The sequence below is a fragment of the Lemur catta genome, chromosome 8, assembly GCF_020740605.2.
Source record: "Lemur catta isolate mLemCat1 chromosome 8, mLemCat1.pri, whole genome shotgun sequence".
Taxonomy (NCBI): domain Eukaryota; kingdom Metazoa; phylum Chordata; class Mammalia; order Primates; family Lemuridae; genus Lemur; species Lemur catta.
The window spans coordinates 62103761-62130353 of NC_059135.1; the positions used below are offsets into that span (position 1 = coordinate 62103761).

General features: G+C 36.0%; 1 protein-coding gene across 2 annotated transcripts in view; it reads left to right on the forward strand.

The window, feature by feature from the left end:
• Positions 1-4508: 4508 nt before the first annotated feature.
• The window catches only part of IFIH1 (interferon induced with helicase C domain 1), a 49392-nt gene continuing 27307 nt past the window's right edge, over positions 4509-26593 (forward strand). The window contains exons 1-3 of one of the 2 annotated variants that reach the window (XM_045558610.1): positions 4509-5276; positions 12464-12632; positions 16203-16349. In XM_045558610.1, coding sequence (XP_045414566.1) covers positions 4824-5276; positions 12464-12632; positions 16203-16349 — 769 coding nt within the window. In that variant the 5' untranslated portion in view covers positions 4509-4823. Of the gene's footprint in view, positions 5277-6871; positions 6913-12463; positions 12633-16202; positions 16350-26593 lie in introns of those variants that run through there. The other variant, XM_045558611.1, reaches the window with a different exon arrangement.

Below are 26593 nucleotides of genomic sequence, written 5' to 3' on the forward strand. Positions count from 1 at the left end.
GTGCTCATGACAATTTTATAGAAGATAATTACCACAAAAAATGAAAAATCAACTATGTCCTCAGTTGGCCCTAGGCTAGCAGAGGCCCTAATCCCTAGTTCTAACCTCAGGCTCAAGAGTAGAATCACAAGCAGAATTGAAAGGAAGAATAACTGACATTAACATTCCAGCCATGGAGACTGAGGCACTGGATAATTTTGTATATCTTTCTATGTGAGTCTAATCTGCAAATAGACTTGAGAACAACTTCCAAGGTGGTCACCTGGCTAATTTTACCACCGCAAAAAGGGTGCTTTGGTACTTCCTATTGGGGATCTTCTACAAGATCAGTGTGTGTATTCAGGTAGGTAAAGCAATTGGAAAACAAGTTTTCTAGCATTCTTTGGGTCATCCTTTTATTGTAATATTCAAATAAAATGTGAGCTCCTGTAGCATTGCCTTATTATTATAAATCAGAATTTTTTGATCTCTATCATTAAAAATATTTGAACATGGACCCCAATAAATATATATGTATTTATTTAGAAAGTTTTTACATGTACAACTATATCATAAAATACAACAAAAACTAAAAAGGAATCAGATGAATTAAGATTTTTAAGTGTAATTTATAAAATCTGATAATTAATAATAAAAATATTTTCTAGTTAACAATCCTTCATTGTTTTTATTATCTTAGTTTAACCCTTTGTGATCTAGCAATTCAAAAGTTTCATTCAATTTATCTCAATTTTTGATTCCAATAACTCATTTTATAGCTCTCCTACTTCTACTTCAAGACTTTGTCAGTTATAATTTGAGCAGAGGTGAAATAAAAATATTTAACAATTTCTGTGGGATGGGTAATAAGTGATTATAACACTCCTCAATCAGAGTGGACACAGGCTGGGACATCTAACCCCAACAAGTCTACCAACTAAACATCAACCATGATTGTAAGGTAAAAACAATGGCAGTCTAATTACATGTGACTATAGTTTGCTTTTAAGCATTTATTTTTAAATAAGGTAAAAGAAGCATGATCTATGACTTTAAGGTAAAGGTACTGTTTTAACAAAAACTTATCAAGTAAGTGTTTTTGAAACAACTTATGCTATTGAAGAAGCATTTGAAAAATGAATGTTTGGAAAATTATCCATTGACGTGTGATTTTTTTGTTGTTATGTGGAAAAACTTTTATATGTGCACACTTAAAACCAGAACTTTAATTGAATTGGTGGAAGGGACTGGGAAATAGGTATCAAGATCTAATAAACTTAGCCAGAATTTCTTTTTCTAGTTTGGGCCTACTAATGTTTTCGAGATATATAGCTATGACACTATCCTTTTAATAAACTTTCCTGCTAAATCAGCATACCAGTTTCTTATGAAAAGGAATCCTCATTAAAGGCTCAGTTAAAAGGCTATTATATAGTGTTTATATACACAACTAAATTATTTCCTTTACAAATTGTGCAGTCTTTGAGGACTGGCACCGTCTCTTATTGTTTGCACAAGTATACTGGGTTGCTGTCACTTATTAGGCATGTGAACATGCCAGGCTGGTGCTAGGGCTTTATAGGCCATCTTTTGAACAACCTTATGACATGGCACTGGGATCATTCTCATTTAAAACTGATGTTATTTGAGGTGATTTCCCTAATCACACAGTAATTAAGAGAGAGTGCTGAGATGTAAATCCAGACAGCCTGAGCTCAGAGTCTCTGTGCTTAACACACTCTATGCTGCTAGGTTAAGAGCATCTAACACTTTAAATGACACAGAGTAGGCTCTTTATTGATGAAATTTGGTAAACAAATGAATGAACAGAACAATTCTAGAATTTTCTCATTAAACTAAATATATGGGCATTTTCTTTGAAAAAGACATTACTGCTATGTGTGGCCATTAAATTTTAATGGCAGCTATGATTGTACTACTTCTTAAATGTAGAAAACTCAAATGAAAAGTTGCATTTGGAAAAGACACAGTTCAGTAGGATCTCCTATTTCAAAGAAGAAAGGAAACAGAAACTTTCATTTAAGAAACAATAAGGAAGATGAAAATGAAACCTATTAGAAGAGACTTGACAGAAGAAAACAACTATCCAAATGAAAGGCAGAAAATAAACCAAATCATAATGCAAAAAATATAAATGAAGAAAAATGGATATATTTTGAGAGATTGTGGCTTGACTTTTGTTTTCTCATCCTTATTTTCTCCAGAAGGGGTCCTATCAAGACTATGGGAGATTCCTAAAAAAGAAGTTTCTTTCTATTTTCCCTCAGGCACTTCCACTCATGCTCAATCCTTAGTACCCAGACCTCATCCACCAGAGTGACTTTTACTTGAGAAAATAATATAAATTTTTGTTGATGTGTATTATGTGATGCTAATAGTGAGGGTTAGATGAAGGTGACTACTTGGAAAATCAATATGTAATGTACATTATTATCTAGATTTACCATGGTCTTCATAACATTTTTCACCTGGCACATTGGATGTTTTTTTACTTATTTGTCTTCCCACTCCCGAAAGAATGTGAGCTCTGTAAAAGTAGGAACTTTGTTAATTTTATTAATTGTACCTAGAACAGTGCTGGTCATATAATAGATACTTAATAAATATTTTTTAAATAACCAAATGGATGAATGATATAATTTGACTGCCAAACATTTAACCATCTTTGGTCAAATAGTAAACATTTGGCCCTTTCTCTTCCAGGACAGCAAGTACATAGTGTTAAGAAAATTACATTAAGTGTTTTGATTGGTTGGTTGGCTTGTGCTTTAACATATTGAATATAACCCACAGGCACCTGGGAGCTAGGCATATGTTTATGTAATAGCTCTAAAAGATATCCCCATAGACCTAATACCTAAAATTAATAATTTGAATACTTTTGTAGAAACATCTAATTTGATTCTCTTCTATCTGGGTACAAGGTCAACTCCCCCAATTAAGTAAAAAAAAATTAGTTGTATTCTATGAAGAAACAGAAGAACAGTATAAATCAGGTCTACCTGCAAGGCCAAGGCTCCATTTACTTCAACAATTTTCAACGTGTAATTGACACTAATGTCAAATTAGCTGCTAGAGAGCAACTCAAAACTCCTAGTAGAGAAATCACTAAGGGCCTACTGGTTGTGAGTATTGGACTGGTTACTGTTTAAATATGACCCTTCTTCAAGCAGCTTACAATCCTTTGGGGTAGAAAAAGGAACTATATAATATAATTAGAGAATAAAATAAGACACCATGCCATAAAGTGCTCATTTGGATATTTTGTATTCCCCCAGTAAAGACTCACCAAGACTCTATACCTCTATTACCAGTCCAAAGCACCACCAGGTTTCCCTGGCCTACACAGACTTGATTGACTATGCTTTGCTACCAGATTACTTTTCCTAAATATGTCTTTCTGATAGCCTGAATGATCCCTCCATCCTTCATATAATTCTGGACCCTGAGGTTCCAATTAGGATGCATATATACTACCATCCACAGTCACCAATGACTGCAGAATGCCTTTTTAGCGAGTAGCAACCCTAAAGACTCACATTTATGTGGCTTCTGTGCTGAAATGAAGCTGCCATTTTTCAGCATGAATGTTTTTTTTCCTCTCATGACATAGACAAATGTTGATGTTTACTACAAGTTGGTACATTAGTTGCTAATTAAGTTCCTAGCTGCTTCAGCCAAAACTTGCTGTATTGAATCCAAGAAAAGAATGGCAGCTATGTCAAAAATAAGTTGTTGGAGATTTTGTTTTGTTTTGTTTTGTTTTATTAAAGGAAAGTTGTATATTAAAGAATATAGGGAACTTACATACTGGGAGACAGGAAACCTTCAGTCTTGGCTTCTCCCTGAGCTGCGCTGGTGATTAAAATCCCTCTGAATCTGTCACCAGGTTCTGGTCAAAGTTATGTAAATACTAGCAATCTAAGCATGAGGCAATAAAGTTAACATTACTCACTTTTTCATACCCAAGCCCAAATTCCCAGATGAACAGTTTCGTTCCTGGGAACCCCCAGGAGGTCAGGTTAATTTTAGGAAGGGTTTAGAGGTGACTTCCTCCTGGGGTCCTCCATATCCCTGGAGAGACGTCTCCTTAGCTTCATCTCTCCACCTGTCCCTTGCAGTCTCAGCACCCTGGCTGGGCCAGACCTGCCTGCACTTACCAGAGGAGGGTAACTCCTTCCTTTTCACTTCTGCATGGAAAGTCCCAAATCACATGCTTTCATGCCCTGCGCATCGTAGCTGACAGTGAGTCTGATTGTTGAGGCCGAGCCCCACTGGGAAGACAAAATACCCGCGGGAGGAGCACTGCCAGAGCGTTACTGTCGTACTGGGTGCCAGAGAGAATTCCCTTTCCTTTTCGGTTTCCCACGGTGCGCTTAACCAAAGGCCTCTCCTGGCCGCCCCGACCAAAGGGTGGCTCCTCCCCTTGTAAACACACTCCCCTCCCGGCAGATTAGGCTCGGAAAGTCCTGAGGAGAGAATCGAAACAGAAACTAGAGTCAGGCAAACTATAAAAACTGCCAGGCAGCAAGCTGGACTCAGAGCTCCCACCCGAGAGTCAGCGGTGTAACCCGGACCCGCCGCTGAGCGCAGACTCCAAAGGGGCGCGCCCGGCAGCCCGCACCTGCCCACCTGCCCAGGTGCGAGCGCCCGCAGCTCTGGCCCGAGAGCCCTGCGGGGAACCTTGTCGCCGTCGGGCACAGCGCGGCAGACCCGGCTCCCCGAGTAACAGCGGACGGTGGCACAGACATCTCACCCGTCCAGCGGAGAAAGCAACCTGCCCGTCTCCCTCGGAGAATCCTCTCCTCCTCTGAGAACGAACGATGTCGAATGACTATTCTACAGACGGTAGCTTCCGCTACCTCATCTCGTGTTTCAGGGCCAGGGTGAAAATGTATATCCAGGTGGAGCCTGTGCTGGACTACTTGACCTTTCTGCCTGCAGACGTGAAGGAGCAGATTCAGAGGACAGTCGCCAACTCCGGGAACATGCACGCAGCTGAACTGCTTCTGAGCACCTTGGAGAAGGGGGCCTGGCCCCTGGGCTGGGCTCAGGAATTTGTGGAAGCCCTCCGGAGAGCCGGCAGCCCCTTAGCTGCCCGGTACATGAACCCCCAGCTCACTGACTTGCCGTCTCCATCGTGTGAGAACGCTCACGATGAGTGTCTCCAACTGCTGAACCTCCTTCAGCCTACCCTGGTGGACAAGCTTCTGGTTAGAGACGTCCTGGATAAATGCATAGAGGAGAAACTGCTGACAATTGAAGACAGAAATCGGGTAGGTGTCAGTTCACACGGAGCTGGGCTTTTAGGCACATTTTGTAATGCGAAGTTGCTTGTAGGTTTGCCCCATTCTAAATGTTCTTTGACATCTTTAGGCAAATCTGGTTCCCTCATTCTTTGAGAAGAGAATATCTAGCACTTCAAAACATAATTTTGGAAATTTTTACACAAAAGAGCTAATTTTATAATCCTTTCACTGAAATAAACTAAAGCGGGGTTAACTTTAGAATAGTAATGTAGACTAACATATAACGTTTATTGAACACTTACTATGTGCAATTAATATCATTTTCTAAATATATTATTACAGTTCATCTCGGAAATAACCCACTGAGGGTTATTCTAATGTTATTAACTGCATTTTACAAATAAGAAAACTGAGACAGCTTAAGTAGTTTGCTCAAGGTCTCCCAGGAAGAACAGTAGCAGAGCTAAGAATTTAGATCTTGACGGGTGTTGAATTTTATTTCTTATTTAATGTAGTTCCATGGGACAGGAGACAGCAAACTATGGGCCATGGGCTAAATCCAGCATGCTATGGGTGTTTGCAGGCCCACAAACTCAGAATGGTCATTAGAGTCAGTGTTCATAAAGAAAGTTTTATTGGAACATAGTCATACTCATTTGTTTACATAATGTCTATGGCTGCTTTTTTGCTCCAAGGCCAGTTGGACAGAGATCATATGGCCTGCAAAGCCTAAAATATTTATTATTTTGCCCCTTAGAGAAAAAGTATTCCAATCTCTGCCTTACAGTATACATTATGCCATTTAATCTTTGTCCAAATGGGGAAATTACAATAATTAACACACACACACAGTTTTTTCTTTAATCAAATGTCAGGATTTTCTGGGAATCAAAATTTAGAGAAAATTCATTGAAAAAATATGTTGCTAGTTGCAATTTTTCATATTAGTGAAGGAATAGTGGATTTTTCTTAAGATGGCATTTTGACAGGGTGAATTTTACGGGTAAATTTTACAGATGACCTTACACTTAGTGTAATGTTAATTGTTTTTCAATGAGTGAATATATACTGTGAAGTATATGAATGCTGACCTATCTGAATCTGACTTATTCAGGTTGCAAGTCAAAAGTCTTGTTTTGAAAGACATGTAGGTAAATAAACCTATGGCTAAAAGTGGAAGGCTTTGTCTATGTACCATGCTATGATTTTGACATTTTCTTTCTCTCTTTCTTTTTGATGCATCAGTTGTTTATATCTTCACTACAAAGTCCTGGGCATTTGATTGATTGGCTATAGCCAATGCAACTTGATCTTTAGTGACTCAAGTTAATGGTCTTTTGTAGACTTAACAGCCACAGGGTCTGTCCAAAGACCCAAACATGCATCTAATTTTGATGGCCAGTTTTCCCAACAAGTAAATTACTTTACACTGTTGTCTGTAATGTTTATGTCGTTTTGTGTATTGAGAACCAGCTAGAACGCATTCTAGTAGTCCAGCTGGATATGACAAATGTGTACATCACTGTGGCAGAATCTTAATTTGGAAGAAAGTATGCAGCCTTCAAGCCAGCTGGAGATGGAAGATGGCATTTCCAGCCACAGTAGCTGTTAGGAAGTCCAGAAGCAACAGAGTCCAGTAACACCACAAAGCTGTTTATGTTTGGTGGGTATGATGTCCCGATTGCCAGCGAAACAGCACTTCTCCTTATTTACTCTAAATACTTCTGCCTATCAGCATCACTTTTGTCTTGCCTGGATTGAATTTCCGCCAGCTAGATTTTATCCAAGTTCTTGATTCTGGCAAGCTTGGAGGCAGCTAGCAGTAATGCAAGGGATTTGACACAAAGAAGATATAGAGTAAAGGGACTTTTGTGTGCTGGTAGCAGTTAAGGCCAAAGCAACCCCAATTCTCCCTCAGATTCACATTTCAAAGAAGGCCCTGAAAGACTGAGGAGCTATATATTTGCGACTCTCTAAGGAGCAATAGTGCCTCTGTGAGGGTCTGGAATATTTTCCATTTGCATCATTTTACATATATTATCAGTTGCACAAACAAGCTATGGCAGATAATGGAAAGGAAGCACTATGTTTGGAAGAATCTATATTGATGTGGTGGTCATTGGTGAAATGTTTATCTTATTATAGCAGCAAAGCATGATGGGAAAATCATAGGACTTAGAAGGGAAACACATGGATTTGAGGTCTGTCTTTGCTCTTTATTCTATGTGTTACTTTGGGCCAAGTTATTTAAGCTCCATGATAAGTTCACCCATGAAAATGAACATCATAATAATTTCTCTTCTCATGGTATTTTAGTCAACATCAAATGAAAAGTAGTGTTTATGAAAAAGATCATACATAATAAAGAGCCATTTTGATATGATGATAATGCTGATTTTTATTATCATTCATCTGGTTACATTTCCTTGTAAATTTAAAGTTTCAGAGAATCTTCCATGTTGAAATTGAGATCTGCTTCTTAAAGTCTCCGGATTAAACTAATTTGAAGGAAAATCTATCTTTAGCATCTTTAAGCTCCCAGAACTTAGCCAGGATTAGGTATAAGGTTGGTGCTTTAATAAGTATTGATTACTTGATTGACTGGTTGATTTGGAATTTATTTCCAAATAGTTGCCTGGAACAGGAGTTAAAAACATATGAGGTATTGAATTACCTTGCCAAGCATTGGCGAAAGAATGGATGATAAGCATAAGATCTCCAAATTCACTTTTTTGACAGTTTAAAATAATATTTAACTAAGTAATCAGGAGTTCTAAAGAATGATCTTTCTTTTCTCCCCGCCCCAGTGGACATTTTCTACTTTGTCTGTTGTTTTAATTTAAGATTCCCACTTTCATATCCCAGTCCTTGTCCTTGATTACAACAGGGCTTCTGAAAATGATTTTAGACTTAGTTTTGTGTCCAGCGAGTACCTAAAGAACTTATTTAATGGATTAATGTATTCATTCATTCGGTTTGAATTTATTGAGTGGCATCTTTGTGCCAGAATCCAGGCTAGTAGTGAAAAGTTAAGAGCCAACCACAGACACTGTCTGTGCTTTCATGGAGCTTGTGTTACAGTGTTAATCAGTATTCATTCTTCCAACAAATAGTTTAAAAATGTCTACAGTAGGCACTCTTCTAAATATTAGAGACTCAGCAATAAATAAGAGTCATTTTATAGAGCATTGTAATAAAATGATCTGTAACAGTGAGGGAATGACTCTGTACTGCCCTGCATCTCTTTTAGGATGCTTAGTGAAAACTTAGCACATCCATCAACTTAGATAGTCATGACCTCTGGAACAGAAATGATCATCCAAACATTTCCATGATATCTTAAAATCAATTTGAACAGCTGAAGAGAGGTGCATGTTTCGGCCCTGAACAGTTCAAAGCATTAAAAACCTATAATCCTGGAGACCCCATACACCTTTCATTTACATAGGAGAACCAGAGATACCATGACTAGTCCAGTTAGAAACTTGAGTCTAGTTCTCCAGACATGAAGTTGAGTACCCAAGTTAGTCTCAAAATCACACTGTATTGTCTGGAAAATTAGGAAGGATAATAGGAAGGATAAGAATTTTGTTAGCAAGTGTATATATATATACACATATATATATACACACACACATGTATATGAATAATAAATTAGCTATGTCAGTGTGACAAATATTCATTTGGTTAAGACATTAACATTTTTGTGGCGAACTAGTTTTTAAAAATTCTTTGTTTTTAACATATGAGTTTTGCTTCTTAATTTACTGTTATCTGAGAGTTGAACTCTGCTGAATTCAAAAATCATTGTTATATTTAAATAGCTATATAAGATTATTATAAAGGAAAGAAAGCTTTTTTATTAAACTGTACAATTGTGTTGTTAAACCAGTGCTTTATGGAAATATCATTGGTTTCTCCACTGATTTCTATTGGAAAGAAAAAATATATCAAAGAATTTGAAATATGAAAGCATATTATCGAAAAATTCATTTTATTTTATATTCCATGAATTAGTTAATAATATACCCAGACTTCATAGTCATGAAAACATCCATCCATTTTTTAGCTTCATAGTCAGAGAAAACTTCCAGGGTGGGAATCATTTTATGTCTTGTTGCTGTCTCAAGTCTAAATCTTCACCTCCTAGGAATTTCTATAATTGCATTTATATTCTGGAATCTAATAATCTTTACAATGTTTAAGGAGAGCAGATTAAGTTAAAAACATTTACATAATTGCTTCAAAGGGAATTGATGGACTTTCTAGCACCAAAACTAGGAAGATTTCTTAAAAGTTCAGAATCTTAATGAAGCTGCTAAAATTGCATAGATATTATATGTAATTCCACTTTTAAATAATAAGAATACTTGTAGGAAATAATGGCAACATGATCCTCAAATGCCTGGACTCTACAATGGCAAAGAAAACTTAACAAATGTGATTCCACAGTAAAAATCAACTTAATAGACTCGTAGTTGAAGAAAATTTAATAGATAGAATATGCTTTGGGATTTTTAGTAAAAGTATTCATTACAGTGCCTCACTCATTCTTATTAGAGAAATATTTTCTGATTACTTCTGTCAGATATATTCAAAGCTGTTTATTAAAGGAAGTGGTGAAAAACAATGAGAACAATTGAGTTAAAAGAACGTGCTGAAACCAGTCTTATTTACATTTATAGAAATTACTTCTTAAAATAGCAGATGATAATAAAGATATTATAAACACCAGATAAGACAAAGATTTCCATTAGTATATTAATAAGTTAGAGAAAAAGTAGAAAATGAGCAAGAATCTTTTTAGAAAATACTGTGGGGGAGATGGGCTGAAATCACCTAAAACGTATTAAGTTCAAAGAGTCATTTTAACCACTTCTTGCCAGAAATGAACTTAAGATTGGAAAAATTATTAGCTATAATTATAGCTCAGGAAGGCAGGATTCAGCCTTCAAAGCAAATGCCTGGGATCAAATCCCCCCTCTGCTACTTAGAACTACTTTTGTGACCTTAGGGAAGTCATTAAACATCTTTGTGCTTTAGATTTCTGATCTCTAAAATGGGTTAATATTGATACCTACTTCTGGGGTACTGGGTTAATATATGCAAAGCCCTTAGAACAGCATTATTAACAATTAGCTACTAAGACTAAAATATCCTTTGAGCAGAGATCATACTGTATAGCCTTCTCTACTAAGTAGTGTCTGCTGGTGAGATATTTGTAAAGACGATTTTTCCCAGTCATCCATAATAATAGCTAACACTGAGTTTGTGCCAGACGTTGTTGCAAAAATACTAACAAATTCCTGATGTTAAAATGTTACAGAATATATTTATAGGACTAGAAAATACATAAATTTTGTAGGAAAGAACTAATCTACACTAAACAATACAAATTACACATGTGGAAGATTGCAAATGTTGAGAAGGACCTTTGATAATGTCTAAGTAAGTATTTCTCATCTAGAATGCTGACAGAATCACATGAGATGCTTTAAAAAATTGTTTTTTAATTTCTTGGTTCTCCTCGTAGACTAAATAAATTGGAATCTTTGGCGGCAGATCCCAGACATCAGTATTTTCTAAAACTCCATAGATGATTCTAATGTGCAGCTAGGACAAAGAAACCCTGAAATTTCTTTTCAGTTGCCTCATTTTCCACATGTTGAAACTGAGGCTCAAAGAGATGAAGTGGCTTGCCCAATGCCACAGAAAGCTAATGATATCCTGCCTAATTTCTGTCTGGTCTAAATGTGGCTTATGTTAGTCTTTTCTCCAGACACTTGTATTATGACCTGGGGAGATGCACTGTGATAATGATTACACAAATGATTCACATTTAAAAAGATTTACTAGATTAATATAAATGAGAAATTAAATAAAGGCTAAAGATTGTAATGAAAAGATATAGAAATAATTCTGCCTCATACTTTAAGAAAAGAATAGGTATAAAAATAAATTTCGCACAATATTAAATACAAATTTGAGGAAAATTTACTATAGCAATAATAAATAGTGCGAATATTAAATAGGCAAGACTGTAAATCTGTGGTAGTAATTACTTACTTTGTAATGATATATTATAATGAAGAAAGAAGAGTCATATAAGAAATGTTTGACTTCCCATTTATAAACTCCATGGATTGAAAGCAAGCTCTAGATATACAGAAAGAAATTAGTGAAAAAAGACATAACATAGCTGCAGATTAAAGGTACTTTCTCCTGCACCCCTTATTCAAAATGGCTGAGATAAAATTTATTTCTGAGGTGTCAGATTTGAATAACTCAATGGCTTTTTAGAACATCCTGGAAGGATGGTTCAACATATGCAAATCAATAAATGTGATTCACCACAGAAACAGAAGCAAAAACAAAGACCATACTATCATCTCAATAGATGCAGAAAAAAGCATTCAATAAAATCCAACACCCTTTCATGATAAAAACCCTCAACAAACTAGGCATAAGAGGAAAATACCTCAAAATTATAAAAGCCGTGTATGACAGATTCACAGCCGACATCATACTGAATGGGGAAAAGTTGAAAGCATTCCCTCTAAGAACTGGAACAAGACAAGGGTGCCCACTGTCACCAGTTCTATTGAACATAGTACTAGAAGTCCTAGCCAGACCAATCAGGCAAGAGGAAGAAATAACTGGCATCCTAATTGGGAAAGAGGTTGTTAAAATATCCCTGTTTGCCATGATATGACCCTGTATAAAAAACCCTAAAGACTCTACTGAAAGACTCCTAGAATTGATAGGTAAATTCAACAAAGTCTGAGGTTACAAAATCAATGTACATAAATCAGTAGCATTTCTATATACTAATAGACAGTCAAGCTGAGAGTCAAATCAAGACTCAATACCATTCACAATAGCTACAAAGAAAATAAAATATACTTAACCAAGGAGGTGAAAGATCTCTATAAGCAGAACTACAAAACAGTGATGAAAAAAACCACAGATAACACAAACGAAAAAACGCTTTTAAAATGTTGAAAAGGGTGCTGGCCCAGAGATTTTTTTTTTTTTTTTTTGCCCCGTAGCATCCAGAATTGCTACAAGTAGCATTGTTATTTCCCTTAGTATTCAAATATAAGACTTTATTAATACTTATGCTTAATTGCTCAATTTTCCTGAAAGATAATTACTGTTTAAATGTATTCACAAGATGTTTGATCTTATTTAATTCTACTTTTCTCTTAAAATAGATTGATGCTGCAGAAAACAATGGAAATGAATCAGGTGTAAGAGAGCTACTTAGAAGGATCGTACAGAAAGAAAACTGGTTTTCTACATTTCTGAATGTTCTTCGTCAAACGGGAAACCATAAACTTGTCCAAGAATTGACAGGCACTGATTGCTCAGAAAGCAATGCAGGTATTTCTAATTTTACTAAGAAAGATTCTGCACATTTTGCCTAGTGATTGAGAGTTTAATAAAACCTGTAGACAAAATATCAAATGCCAGAATTTTTACAATCAAAAGTTTAAGGGTGGAAAGGATTTGATAATCTATTTTATCCTCTTTACAAATGAGGAAACTGATGCTTGGGAAAAGATTAACTTCTCAAAGACCACAAAACTCAGCAAGCTGGACTAGAATATTAGCAATTGACTCCTAGTCCAGCTAACACTCTCCACTATCTATCTATCTTATTTTGGAAACAAGATGATTGCTTGAAATTTTTATCAAGATTATTTAACATTGAATAGACACAAATAAATTTGAAGGAAATATTTTAATGGTATTACAACTCTGCTGCATGTTCTGAACATTTTAATAAATTTTTAAGTAATTTATTAAGCATTTGATAAAAGGACAGTAATTGCCAACATAGCTCAACATTACTTAATAGGAGTTTTAAAAATTATTCAGTAATAGTAGTAAAATAATATAGCTATTTCACATAGGTTATTTATAAATCTAATCTGCCACCTTATTTTTCTTTTTATAGCAAGTATCCTATGTTTTCAAAAATATCATATGTAAAACAAATTGATAGTTAACTGTTAATAAATAATAATCATTATGATCATTGTAATTTTGTTCTGTTGACCCAAATTGGCCAATGCAAATTTTGGTACTAGAAAGTGTGGTGCTGCTGTAACAAATACCTAAACATGTGGAAATGACTTTTAGAACTGGGTAATGGATAGGGCCTGGAAGAGTTTTGAGGTGAATGATAGAGATATGAATGTTAAGTGTGATTCTGGTGAGGTCGCAGAAGGAAATGAGGAAAAAGTTGTTGAAAACTGGAAGAAAGGTGATTCTTGTTACAAAATGGCAAAGAACTTGATGGTGGACCTTGCAAGTGATGAAAATGGATATTTGGCCGAGGAGATTTCTAAGTAAAATGTTGAAGGAGCAGCTAGCTTGGTTTCTTTTGACTGCTTATAATAAAATACAAAAGAAGAGAAACGAATTAAATAAGGAATTATTAAATTAAAAGGAAACAGGACTTGACAATTTGGAAAATTCTCAACCTGTTCATATTGCAAAAAATGAGAAAGTGCTTTAAAAGAACGCTACGGGTGTGGCTGAACAACCATTTGATCATGGGTGCAATTCATGGATTTAATCTGCCATTTCAGCAGAAGCCAGGAATAGAAATAGTATTATATCAACAAACACACTTCTAGTTTAAACTTAAGGGGACAGAGAAAGCAGGACAGAATGAAAAAAGGCTGTCAAACTTCTGGGATTCTACAGCAACCATAGAGCTACTTGGCTGTGAATGTGTGATATTCTTCAAAGAAAGAAAGGAATTACCCAAAGGCAATTCAGAGATTAAGTCTTCCACTCTCATCACAGGCCCTGGGGCAAGGCTGTTTCCTCTTTGGTTTCAAAGTGTAGGGATACCCCTCTGGGTTTGGTGGGGCAAGATGACCTTCCTAGTGCCTCAGAGGTGAGGCTACCCTCACAGAGCTGTGTGGGCAGGGCCCTGAGAGGGAGCAGAAGGAGTGAGGCTGTGCTGCAGAGCCCTGGAGGTGAACCCGCCACCCCAGTGGGCCTGGAAGCCAGAGCATCAAGCTAAAGAGCATTGTTCTCAAGCCTTATGATCTGATGGAATTTGCTTTACTAGGTTTTACACTTGCTTGGGACCCATCACCCCTTCCTTCTTTCTTATTAATATGTCTCCCTTTTGGAATGGGAGGTCCATCCTATGCCTGTCCCATCATGGTATTTTGGAAGCACATAACTTGTCTGGTTTAACAGGTTCACAGTTGGTGGAGAATTTGCCTCAGTATGAATCGCAAATTGTGTCTCTTTCACACGTGATTTAGAAAATAATTAGATGAGACTTTTGACTTTAGAGTTGACACTGTAATGAGTTAAGATATTTGGGCTGATGAGATGCAATGAATGTATTTTGCATGCAATAAGAACATGAATGGAGCGGGCAATAGTGAAATGCTGTGGATGCAGTTATGTCCACCCAAAATTTGTATGTTGGAGCCCTATATGACTCCATCTGGAGATAGTGTTGTTAGGTGGTAATTAAGATTAAATGAAGTCATAAGGGTGAAACCTTAATCCTATAGAATTGTGACCTTATAAGAAGAGGACTCAGGAAAGAAACATCTCTCCCTGTCTCTCTTGATCATGTGAGGACACAGGGAGAAGGCGGCCATCTGTAAACTAAGGAAAGAGCCCTCATCAGACATTGGCTCTGCTGGCCCCTTGATCTTGGACTTCCAGTGTCCAGAACTTTGAGAAAAGAAATTTCCATTGTTTAAGCAACCCAGTCTATGGCAGCATGAGCAGGCTAATACAGGAACCCAGGCTCTGGATTCTGGTGCTCATCGATTCATGGCTCCTTCCCTGATGTGTAACCTTTGGCCAGGTACTTTCTCTCCTTTGCCTCAGTTTACTTCTCTGTAAAATGGGGATAATAATATTACTCATTGCCTAGATTTTTTTTGAGTATTAAACAATTCAATATATGTAAAGTGCTTTTAAGTTAAGCACACAAAAAAGTTAACTATTATAATAATTAATCCCAAACATACTTAGTATCTAGCTATAAACATTGTCAAGTTGGCTTCTTGTTCAAAGCCACAACAGTTTTCTTCAGGAAATTTTCCATATAAAGTTGGACACATTTTCCCCTTATTTTTTAAGGTGGGGTAATCTGAAATGATATTTTAGAAAATTTTCTTTATGACATCAGTCTTCTCTGACAGATTGTAGCTTCAAAAGGACAGAGAGTCTTGTTTTTCTTTATAATCCACAGAGGCCCTTAATAAAACACCCAACACATGTTGGTTGAAGGAAGAAAAGTTGGAAGGGAGAAATGGAGGAAAGGAGAAAGGAAAAATACAGAATATTTTATTGAATTAAAAAAAATCCCCAGAAATTCAGAATACATGAATTTAGGCTGACATTAAAGCAGATGTACATCTCGTGCAGAACACACAGTGAGGGAACAAAATGGCAAGAGCACAAGCTAAAGAAAACTACCGAATTTGCATTTTCATTAATTCAGCCTTAAATGTAACTTTGTATCACTGAATAATTGGCTTACTTCCTAAAGGTGATGGTCAGACAGGAAATCACTTTTCTTATGATTAGTATAACACTTATTATATCATCTTTTTAGATAAAATTTGACCATTACAAAGAATTACTCATGTCCATATTAAAAATGAAAATACTGTGCCATAACGAAAAACATCAAAATGTCAAAGTATTGAAGTATCTTTAAGCAAATCTCCCGTAGGGGCCCCCACTTTGTTTGCAAAATAATAATAGTAGCTATTTATATCATACAAAAACTTGCATTGAAATATAATTTAATTCTGTTCAGAATTTCAAAGTATTTAAGTATATCTAGATAACCTCCATTGGAGACACCCATTTTGTTTTCAAAATAACAATAACAGTTATGTATACTGTATAAAAACTTGTATTGCACTATTGTTTACATTTGAATACTTTTATTCACAGAGATTGAGAATTTATCACAAGAAGGTGGTCCTGAAGTTGAAGAGCCACTTCTTTTAGCCACAGATCAGCCAAGTCCAGAGAAAGCAGACTGGGGCATGGAGAATAATTCATCAGAATCATCTTTTGCAGATTCTTCTGTAATTTCAGGTACTTGAAACACATACATACTTTCATACGCTAACTACTACTTCCAAAAAATGAATTGGTACACTGATGACATATAAAGTTCTATTAATCAGAAGGAGGAAATTTAGGCATTAGTGCTTATGAACATTTTTATTAAAATAACATTTTTAGAGGAGATTCAATCAAAATAATTCCTCTTTGGCTAAAATTTTTTTTAAATGAATCCAATATTAATGTGTTATAAATCTGAACATATTTGCTTCTAATTTCACTTTACAAGTAACCCATGGTCATTATAATGTGGTATCTTAAGTGTACCCGATATTTCATGCTTTTCAAAGTACTTTCAAATGCATCAGTCAGTTTGATTCATCCAAAACCCTGAAGATTAAATAGCGCCATTACCTTTTTCCCTGTTTTACAGACTGGGATGTCTCAGAGAGGTTCAGCTGGGTTTGAAGACCAAAACTAAGTCTGTAAAAAGGAAGATGAACAGATGCTAAAGTAGGGTTGGGTTGAATTGCAGTAACTAATTGGTGTGAGGACTAAATACCATTCTGTCCCCCTTCTTGATGCTGAAGTAGCCCTAGAAGAATGGAATTAATTTAACTTTTTTTCCCTTTCTAATTTGCCTGTGATGGGAGAATTTTTCTCCTTCTCTTCCCTCCATTCTGTTTTCACAAGAAATAGTTGCTTTAAGTCTGTGGTGTGCTAGTAAATGTAGCAAGTATCTCTCTGGGGCAAAGAAAAGAGCCATGATATGTAGTATGTGCCCACCACTGTGGTGTAAATATCCCACGGCTTACTTCAAGCCTCCAACATATGGTCACTGGACCCAACGTTGGGAAAAGATGTGCAGAAGTGATGAGTTTTGAGTATTTATTGTCTTTGTTGTAATATAATTTGTTTAACTGTAAGTTTATATAACTTAATTTTTTTAAATGGCTGTGCATAACAACTGGCTTACAAGATTCCTGAAAATTTACCAATTGGCTCTTGTGTACCCATATAGACTAAATCTAGCATATCGCTGCAAAGTTTATTATATTCTACTTAGAATATAATAGCTGCATTGCAGGAAATTCGGAAAACGTAGAAACACACAAAGAAGTCATTCATATTCCCACAGTATAGATATTACACTTAACATTTGGTTATCTGTCCTTCCAGGTGTTTTATATACCTGGATGTGTATCTATAATGGCATTTCTCCTGTGTTCATTAGATATTCTTCTACAGCATGATTTTTAATGACTGAATAATAGTTTCACCATTTGCATGCAATATAATTAATTAACCAATCATCAAACATTTAGGATGTTTCCAAATTGCTACTGCTATCATGAATAATGCCTTAATAGCTCACTTTGTACTTATGTTGAAGTTTGCTTCTTAAAAACATATTACATACATAATTGGAATTTCTGGGTCAAATGATTTATACAGTTTTAACACATTTGATACTTAATGTCAAATTTCACTCCAGGAACTTATACCAATTTACATGTTCTCTAGCAGTATGGGAGAGTGCCTGTTTCCCTGAATTCTTTCTTGCAAGAGTAGATAATATCATCATTTTCAATCTTTGCCAATTTGGTTGCTATTAAAAATGGTATTTTGTTAATTGAATTTTCTAATTTCCATTGAAAAAAATTTTTGTAAGTTTATTCTCTTTGTGTTGTTAATTAACAGAACATTTTTCTATTCATTTTTCTATTAAGGTATTTATCTTCTTGCTAGTTTGTATGAACTATCTAAGTTTATAGGATATCAATCCTTTGTCATAAGTAATACCAATATTTTTTATGATTTGCTTGCTTTATAGCCTGTTTGTGTGTGTGTGTATGTGTGTTTTAATGCAATGCTTCGGAGGCTTTAATGTTCAAGTGAATTACCAGGATGAGGGAGTCTCACTGATATGCAGATTATGATTAAATAGGTCCTGAGAGAGGCCTGAGATTCCACCCTTCTCACAAGCTCAGGTGATGCTCCTGCTGCTGTCCTGGACCACATTTTAAGTCCAAGGTTTTAACGTAGAGAATAGCAAAGGTTTCAAACCTGAATTCTAGAGGATTTCCTTTTTATTTGAGCAGCTGCACTTTTTTTCAGAAATCATGATTCTATGCAAATGCCAAAATCCACTATCTAAATGCAGAATTTTCATGTTTTAATAAACCTCCTTTATAGGCTACCTGACATCTCTATGAGTCACCAGCTATTTTTTTTAAAATCCATACTAAAAAGAATTAAAGACAGAGCTGAAATTGGGAGAGGATCTTACATCTTAAATGAGGGTTTTTCATCAAAAGTTACCAGACTGATGCATCTCATCAGCTTGTAGTTAATCTACTCTGAGTTTCAAAGTGAGCAAAATTAAAGACAAAAGTTTTAAAATTTTTTCTATTTTTACTTCTTAGTATAAAACTTAAAGATGCATCTTGTGAAAAAATCTGCGTCTTAATAATGGCTTTAGGAGACAGAAAGCTTTTGTTTATTTTTTCCTCTTGGCTTCCCTCCCTCCCTATCTCTCTTCTTCCCTTCCTAACTTCCCTCCCTCTCTTCCTTTCACTTTTTTCATTTAACTAATATTTATCAAACTCCTGTCATGTGCCAGGCACCTTGTTCAGTACTGTGAAGACACGAATGTAACAGAAATGGCTTTGACCCCTTGGAGCTTTCCACTATGGTGTGTCAGCAGAACTGTAGTAACCACACAGCTACGCTTGCAGTAAGTGCCATGAAAGAAAGATACAGAGTATTAAAATATACGGTAGTCTGAGAACATGTAAAAGTATAGTAAGCTGTATAGTAAGCTGAGGACCCCACCCAATCCACAAACATGTTAACAGTCTTCTAGTCTGTAGGATTCTTATGATGTCTGGATTTCTCAGGTGGATTTCACAGCAGGTTAGTCTAATCTGTTCTGACCCTTTCCAGGGTACTAACAAAGGGTAACTTTTTTTGGAAATGCAGTGCCTTTGCTTTAGGCCTTTGCTTTAGACACTGCTGCGGATAGAGGCTATGGATCATTCCAAGTGTCTGTTCATTTTCTTATCTTTCTTAAGAACTAAGAATTATTGACATACATAATTTGTAAAGTGCCATTAGCCCAGAGAAATTATTCGAGTTCTTTTTTTTTTTTTTTTTTTTTTTTGAGACAGAGTCTCACTTTGTTGCCCGGGCTAGAGTGAGTGCCGTGGCGTCAGCCTAGCTCACAGCAACCTCAAACTCCTGGGCTCAAGCAATCCTACTGCCTCAGCCTCCCGGGTAGCTGGGACTACAGGCATGCGCCACCATGCCCGGCTAATTTTTTTTTTCTATATATATTTTTAGTTGTCCAGATAATTTATTTCTATTTTTTTAGTAGAGACGAGGTCTCGCTCAGGCTGGTCTTGAACTCCTGACCTCGAGCAATCCACCCGCCTCGGCCTCCCAGAGGGCTAGGATTACAGGCATGAGCCACCGCGCCCGGCCTCGAGTTCTTTTGATTAAAGGTTTTGTTGCAAATTTTACTATAGAAGGATTTTGCCTACATAGGCATTTTTTGACAGAATAAACAATCAAAATAAATGTGAAGGAGGTATTCCATAGTCTCTAATATGCATTTTTGTATGATTTTGTTTTGTGTATGTTTTTGATGTTGATAATGTGTAATCGTTATTTTGAATTCCATTATATTGGATTAAGATTTCAAATAGATGCCAAAGTAGTACTGCAAGAAACTTGTTACTTAAGATGCACACATTCTGTAAATATGAATTTTTTGTGTGTGTAGAAAGAAAAACTGGGACAAATTATTTCTAATTTTAAATTAAGACTTTTATAATTATTCTAGACCAGTTTCTAAAATGTTTTTTCAGTGCATAGTAGTCTCGGTACCTACAAATGCTGTTAATTATTTATGGCTTTAATGCAACAATTCTTTATATGTATTTTTAGCACCTTTCACTCCTTAATACACCTGATGGGTAAGACATCTACCATTAGGAACAGTGGCCCACCCTGAAACTAATTTAAAACACATCTCTTTTTCACCCTAGGGGTGATAGATTAGAATTCTCCAGTGGATAGTTCTGGAGAGTGGTTTTGTAATGGCTGCACATTGGGTTGCTATTTCTTCATCCTTCATCCTAGCACCTCTGTTGATAGTCAACTGCTTCCCATTAAAAAAGTGGCTGGTAGTTAAAAATTAAAATATGCCAAAAATTTGTTATTATTTTAATTTGCCTTCTTCCAAGTTTACCAATTTCTAAACAACATTGGGACAGTTCCCAGACTATTAACAGGAATTGAATGCTGGATGTTATACTTCTACTTTCCGAAGTCACTGGTCGTCTAGACCCTACTTCCCCAGGAAAGAACAGAGGGATGCAAAGCCTGCATTCATTTTCTTCTAGTAAAAATATTTTAATTATAGAAAATAAAAAATTGCCTGGATTATTTGAATTTTATAAGCTTATAGTAAAATTGGATGTACAAACATTTTTTAATTGTCTGCTACTGTTGCTTTGTCAAAACAAGTGAGTAATTATTTCACATTAAGCTTTTTTATTATACTGTTTTAGGAATTAATGCTCTATAATAAAATAAAAGAAAATAAATTAGATTTAAAAGTAAGTAAACTTCATTGTATTTAAAATAAACTTACTTTTATGCAGAATGGAACAAAAAATCCTCCCAAACTTCTTTTTATCCTTCTGTTAATATCTCCCTGCTGTGAAACTAGAAAATGCAAATACCTCAAGTTGGCCAGCAGAGGGCGCCTTTACATTTATAAAGCGAGTGGAATTTCAGTGTTCTAGTGTGAAAGATTATAATGTAACTGTAGAGTGTGCCATGTGTGAATATACAGTGCGCATGACTATGAATGCATGTGTATATTTTGATTTATATATTCGTTCACGTGAAGATTTTAAAATTCCACCCCAGCTAATGAGCTTACCAACCTGCTTGTTTTCAGACTTTAATACCTTCTTTTTCATATTCCCCCATATGTTCCACTCCTTAGGTTTATCCGGTGACATTATGCTTTGGAATATATTGTGGATATATTTTGCATAGATCATGTTCTGTAGGAGGGGTTTAAAAATTGACCTTTATAAAACAGCCTCCTTCTCCCTGGCCCAATCTGTTATAGCACTTTTTTTGTTGTTGTTTTGTTTTGCCTTTTTATAGACCAAAGTCCAATCTTAGATTTGGTCTATACTAATTTCTGTAAAACTGCCACAAAATTTATCCTTGCACTTGAGGACCAGAATAATGTTCTATAGCACTAACCTCTAGAAATCTAGAGATTTTTTAGAATCTCTAGAAATAAATACCATAGCATTTGAGACCTAGGTGGAAAAGATAATTGATACAGCAGTGTACAATAATACTGTGTCAGAATCACCCACACTGTTTCAGGACTGGTTTGAATTAAAATAGCTCTCCTTTACTTCTATATTTTTCTAAATTCAATTAATTATTGAGAACTAGTACTACTGAGGCAATCCAAAAGGCAGATTAATTTGAGCTAGGGTGAGGGGCTGGGGAGGGGGAGAGAGAGAGAAAGAGAGAGAGTTATGCCGATGCTGATCCTGGTGCTTGTTAAGAATTATATAGGTTTGTATTTTCTTTGAAACCCACCATGAGCTATCTGGGTCAATTATATGACTTGCAATTGCGTAATAGTTGTAGGAGGATTGCTGTTCATACTTCAGGAATGAGGACATAGATATTGTGACAGAAAGAAACCTCCCTAGGGTGCACTTAATAAATGCGTGCTGGATTTATTTTCATGACATTCATTTATGGCTGCAAACCTAAAGCTTTTTTAGCAGTTTAACAAAAGCAATGATTTTCATTTTAATTTGATTATCAGACCTTACTTTCACTACTTTAGGATGTGAATGGGGACTAGAAGCCAGAGTAGTAGGAAGAGGGGGGTGAATTGGTCAGGTAATATGGAATTAATTGGGGGAACCAAGCACTGAAGCATTGTGCTCACCCTCAAAAGGGTTATAATCTAATTCAAGAAAATGAGTTACATGCCCCCGAGTAGAAACAGTAGTCTTTCCATAGCAAAAGACACACATGATCTACACATTAAAGGATGAAGAGACAAGACTAGTGAAAGAAGGAAGACTGATGAGAGAAAGCTGATTGGAGGAGGAATTTGAGACATTTCATCCCAGCCCTAAAGGTCCTATGCTGGATCTGTAAACAGAGGTGGCAGGCCACATTTCAGGCTGCATGAACATCAAGAGCAAGAGCACAAGTGCAGGAAAGCTCAAAATGTTTTTAGGGGAACAGTTTGGTGAGGGGGAACATTGGCAGAGAAGGGTGGTGGGACATAAGACTTCTAAGATCAATGATAGTTAATGGGTTTCTCTAACTGTGATTTTTACAAATGCTTTTCCTAATGCAAAAATAAAAAACTTTTGAAAGTGTATCACTCATCATTTGGATAATTATGAAATAGCAGCACAATGAATGTATGATCATCTCAGATGATGTTTGTAGGAAAGTCCTTAGTTAGAGAAATATATCTAGTGGGGTACTGGGACTGGCTCATATTGGCCTACAATAACCACGTATGCACATCTTTTCCCAGCTCCACTCAGTGACATCATGCTGGTAGCTTGAAAGTGGCCATGTTGGGAATATTTACACCATGGAAATAGGCAAACATTTTTAAATCATATCTCCCACCCCTACTCCAAAGGTATAATTATTGAACAGGACACCCTTCAGTGTATCTTCCCTGTACTTTCTTTGTGTGTGCTTAAGTCTGCTTAACTGCCATAGCCTTTCCTAAAAAGTGCTTACCGGCTAGAGAAGTTTCCAACTCATCTTCTACCTTGCCATCCCTAAGCCTTGTTATGTGAAGCCTTGCTTCCCATGTGGCCATCTGGCTTATTACACATGACAGACTCTACTCCAGGCCTTTCTGACTCTATTACTGACTGGCAGAGAGTGAATGGGTCATTCTGGTGGGTGTGGTTATTCTCACAACTCTGTACTTAAATAACTGTCTTTCTGTATTAGAACCCAAGTCCAAGGGCTAACGGGCATAGATGATACAATTTAAGCCAGCATCGTCACACATAATTCAAATTTAATTCTGGCTAAAATATTTCAGCAGTAGCAACTCTGTAAGCAGGAGTAGAGGAGCTCCATGGATAGCCATGTGGGCCTGTGGCTCTAGGAGAGTGATTTTTGTCTTTGGGGAACTCATTTCCTAGAAGCTTGGATCCAGGAGAGAATATGCAAGGTGGGTGGAGGTGGCTTCTCTCCATTCTGCGGGAACACATGTTCCCTGGCACAGAGAGCAAAATCTGACAGACCAAAATGTGAGCGCGCATGTGTGTGTGTGCGTGTGTGTGTGTATGTGTGTAGATCCATATACATAGAGCTGAAAATAAAAGTAATCTATTTCCTCTCAGAAAAAGATTGTTATTTCAAAAGGAAAGGAAATATGTATTATTAGTAGTGTGAAAGTAAACCCACTTGAGAAGTCCACGCAGTCTTTGTGTGTGTGCCCAGACGTGCGCATGTGTTTCAAGCTTTCAGGGTGGCTTTGGACACCCCAGGCTATGAGCCTTTTGAAACTGCAGGGAAGGTGGGGTTAGCTAAAGAGGTGAAGCTAAAATGCATCACAAGGTCAGAACTAGAATAAACATAAAATTCCCATGAAAAGTGAAATTAGAATATCTGAAGACCTTGTAAACACTAACTCTCCAGAGAACAGGAGCAGTTGGTGCTGTTCTTCTTTCTCAATATGCACAGAGGCCCTTTCCTCTTGCATTGTGTCCTGCCATGATGCAAAACCAGTTTTCGGGAAAGAGAATGTATGACCAGACTTAGGCAAGGGGTAAGAAAGGAGAGATATTCTGTGGGGCGAGAAATACATCTAGGCTGAAAATAGGAGGGACACTACCTGGTCGAAACAGAAGTAAGAACCAATTTGTATTTTACCTGGAGAAGCTTAGCTCTTTGAATAAACAATACCTGTCTACTTGTCCACTACTTGTTATAATAACATTTTCCAGCAGAGGGCAGACTTTACATTGAAATAGACTCTAAAAAGGCTTTCAACCAAAGGGGTTTTTGTTTGAATTTTTTTAAAACTTCAATATTTTTGGTTTCTAAATGATTTAAAAATATTTTAAAGTATTTAAGGTCTAGAGTATGTTAAATATGAAATTCTTGGATTCCGGTTAATATATCTGCCTTATTAGCAAAATACTCAAGATGTGATTGCAAAATGAGGCAGTTTTTTTCCATGGCCTATGGACTGGTCTTAGACACTTCCTGGCATTGTAAGCAAAGCTGTTCTTTTTTGTGTTGTTTACAAAATTATTACAGAAAATCCTGTTTCTTAACTGGATGGTTATAATTTCCTTTCATTCCAATAGCGTTTGATATGAATAACTGCTTTTCGCTAACAGTTAGGAATTACCACCATTTTCTAAATCTGTTCCATAGCTAGCTTTGATATTTTCCCTAGAGGAAATGACACCTATATAAAAGTTAACTAAACTTATTATACAATATAACTCCAATATTCAAAGCTGCTTCAAGCAGCAATTTCATGAGAATTTATGATTTGTTTCTCTCCAAGATTCATTTCCTTGATCTAATAGAATCATTCTCACAATAAATGGGAAACTACTGCCTATATTTTTTTTAAAAAAGAGGTTAAGTCACTTGTTAGCAGTGGCTGAGTTCAGATCTGGAGACCAATCTGTTGGGCTCCAAAACACAAGTTCTTTTCATGGCAACACCCGCCTCCATTTGACTCTATTTTACATGATCTACTTTAAAATCATAAACACATGACTTTATTCATCAGGACTTAAGCCCAGATTGACATACTTTAAAAATACAAAGAACAAAACAAGATAATCCTAAATAAACCATTTGCAGGAATTGTTGGCATTTAAACTCAATAGGTTAGTTTAATTTTGGTATCACATAAGCACTTCCTTGATCTTGATTTTTTTTTGTGGGGGGAGTGTATGTGTGTGTTTGTAATGTGCTTTTTAAAGTTAATGCAGGAGGAAAATCACTGAGAAGGCATTCTCAGTGTTATGAGAAATACTACCTATTTTCTTTTATTATTAAATTTATTTCCTTTAGTACTTGTACTTCTATGAAAGAAAAAAAATATCAAAATGCATAAGAATTTGCTGCCTAGGAAACAAAATTATTTTTGTGTGGAGAAACTGGAGATTTATATACCCTTAAAATGACAAAGAAATAGAGCTCTATAAATTCACTTTCATTTTAATAATAATCTCTACCAGAATTATTGCAATTAATTTTGTACAATAAGGAGAGAAGTGTTCCCTTTTTATTCGTGTGCAGAAAAAAGTTTAAAAATAAGTGTGGATGCTTAAATGTAAAGTTAATAAAAATCTATCAATGAAATCAGAAGTGTTAGCAAAGTAATATCTCTCTAACTTCTTTTCTTGGAGAGGTAAGTTCTGTTTCAAGATTGAAAGAAAATTTGACATTACAATGAAAATGTCTGCTGTTATTTAAAAAAACCCACAGCTTTCATTTCACCTAACACTAGGGATACAGGATTGCTTGTTTATAAAACGTCATACAAATTATCAGCCATGCTTGGTGTTGGGTAAAAAGCACTGGCACACTGAACTTGGATAAGAAATGGGAGCTCTGTCCCATTCGAGCTGTGTGATCTGGATAAATCATTTAATCTCTCTGAGCCTTGGTTTCTCGATTATAAAACTGAGGCAAGAACGAGTGTCTACCACATAGGATACTGAGAGCCTATAAAGTAATTTACATTACATCTGTGAAAACTGAGCTCAGTGTCTTCCTGACACATTGCAGATTTGTTTGTTAGATTAAAATAATCTAGATGTGAACTTAATTAACAATACCTTATTTTGTGTAGCAACTTTAAAAAATATTCATATATTATTTTTGCACATTGCACAAATAGCTCCCCTAAAACTTAAGTATGTCGGAACAAAGCTTGGGGAAAATCTTGACTTTACTCATGCAGGAAGCTGGTGTAAGATTATGGCTTAACTGGTAGTGATTAGAAAATGAAGTGAAAATCAAATATTAATGTAATTTTCATTTCTATTACACTTAGTGGAAAACTTAATGAGACAGTGTTAGATTTTAGGTATTTGTCAGTATTTTTCAGTAATTTTGCTGTTTTCTTCAGTTCTCAATACTACATTTAAAACAACAAATGAAAAGTCTGTCAGAATTCACTTTTGTGCCTCAAAAATCTTGGCCTATAT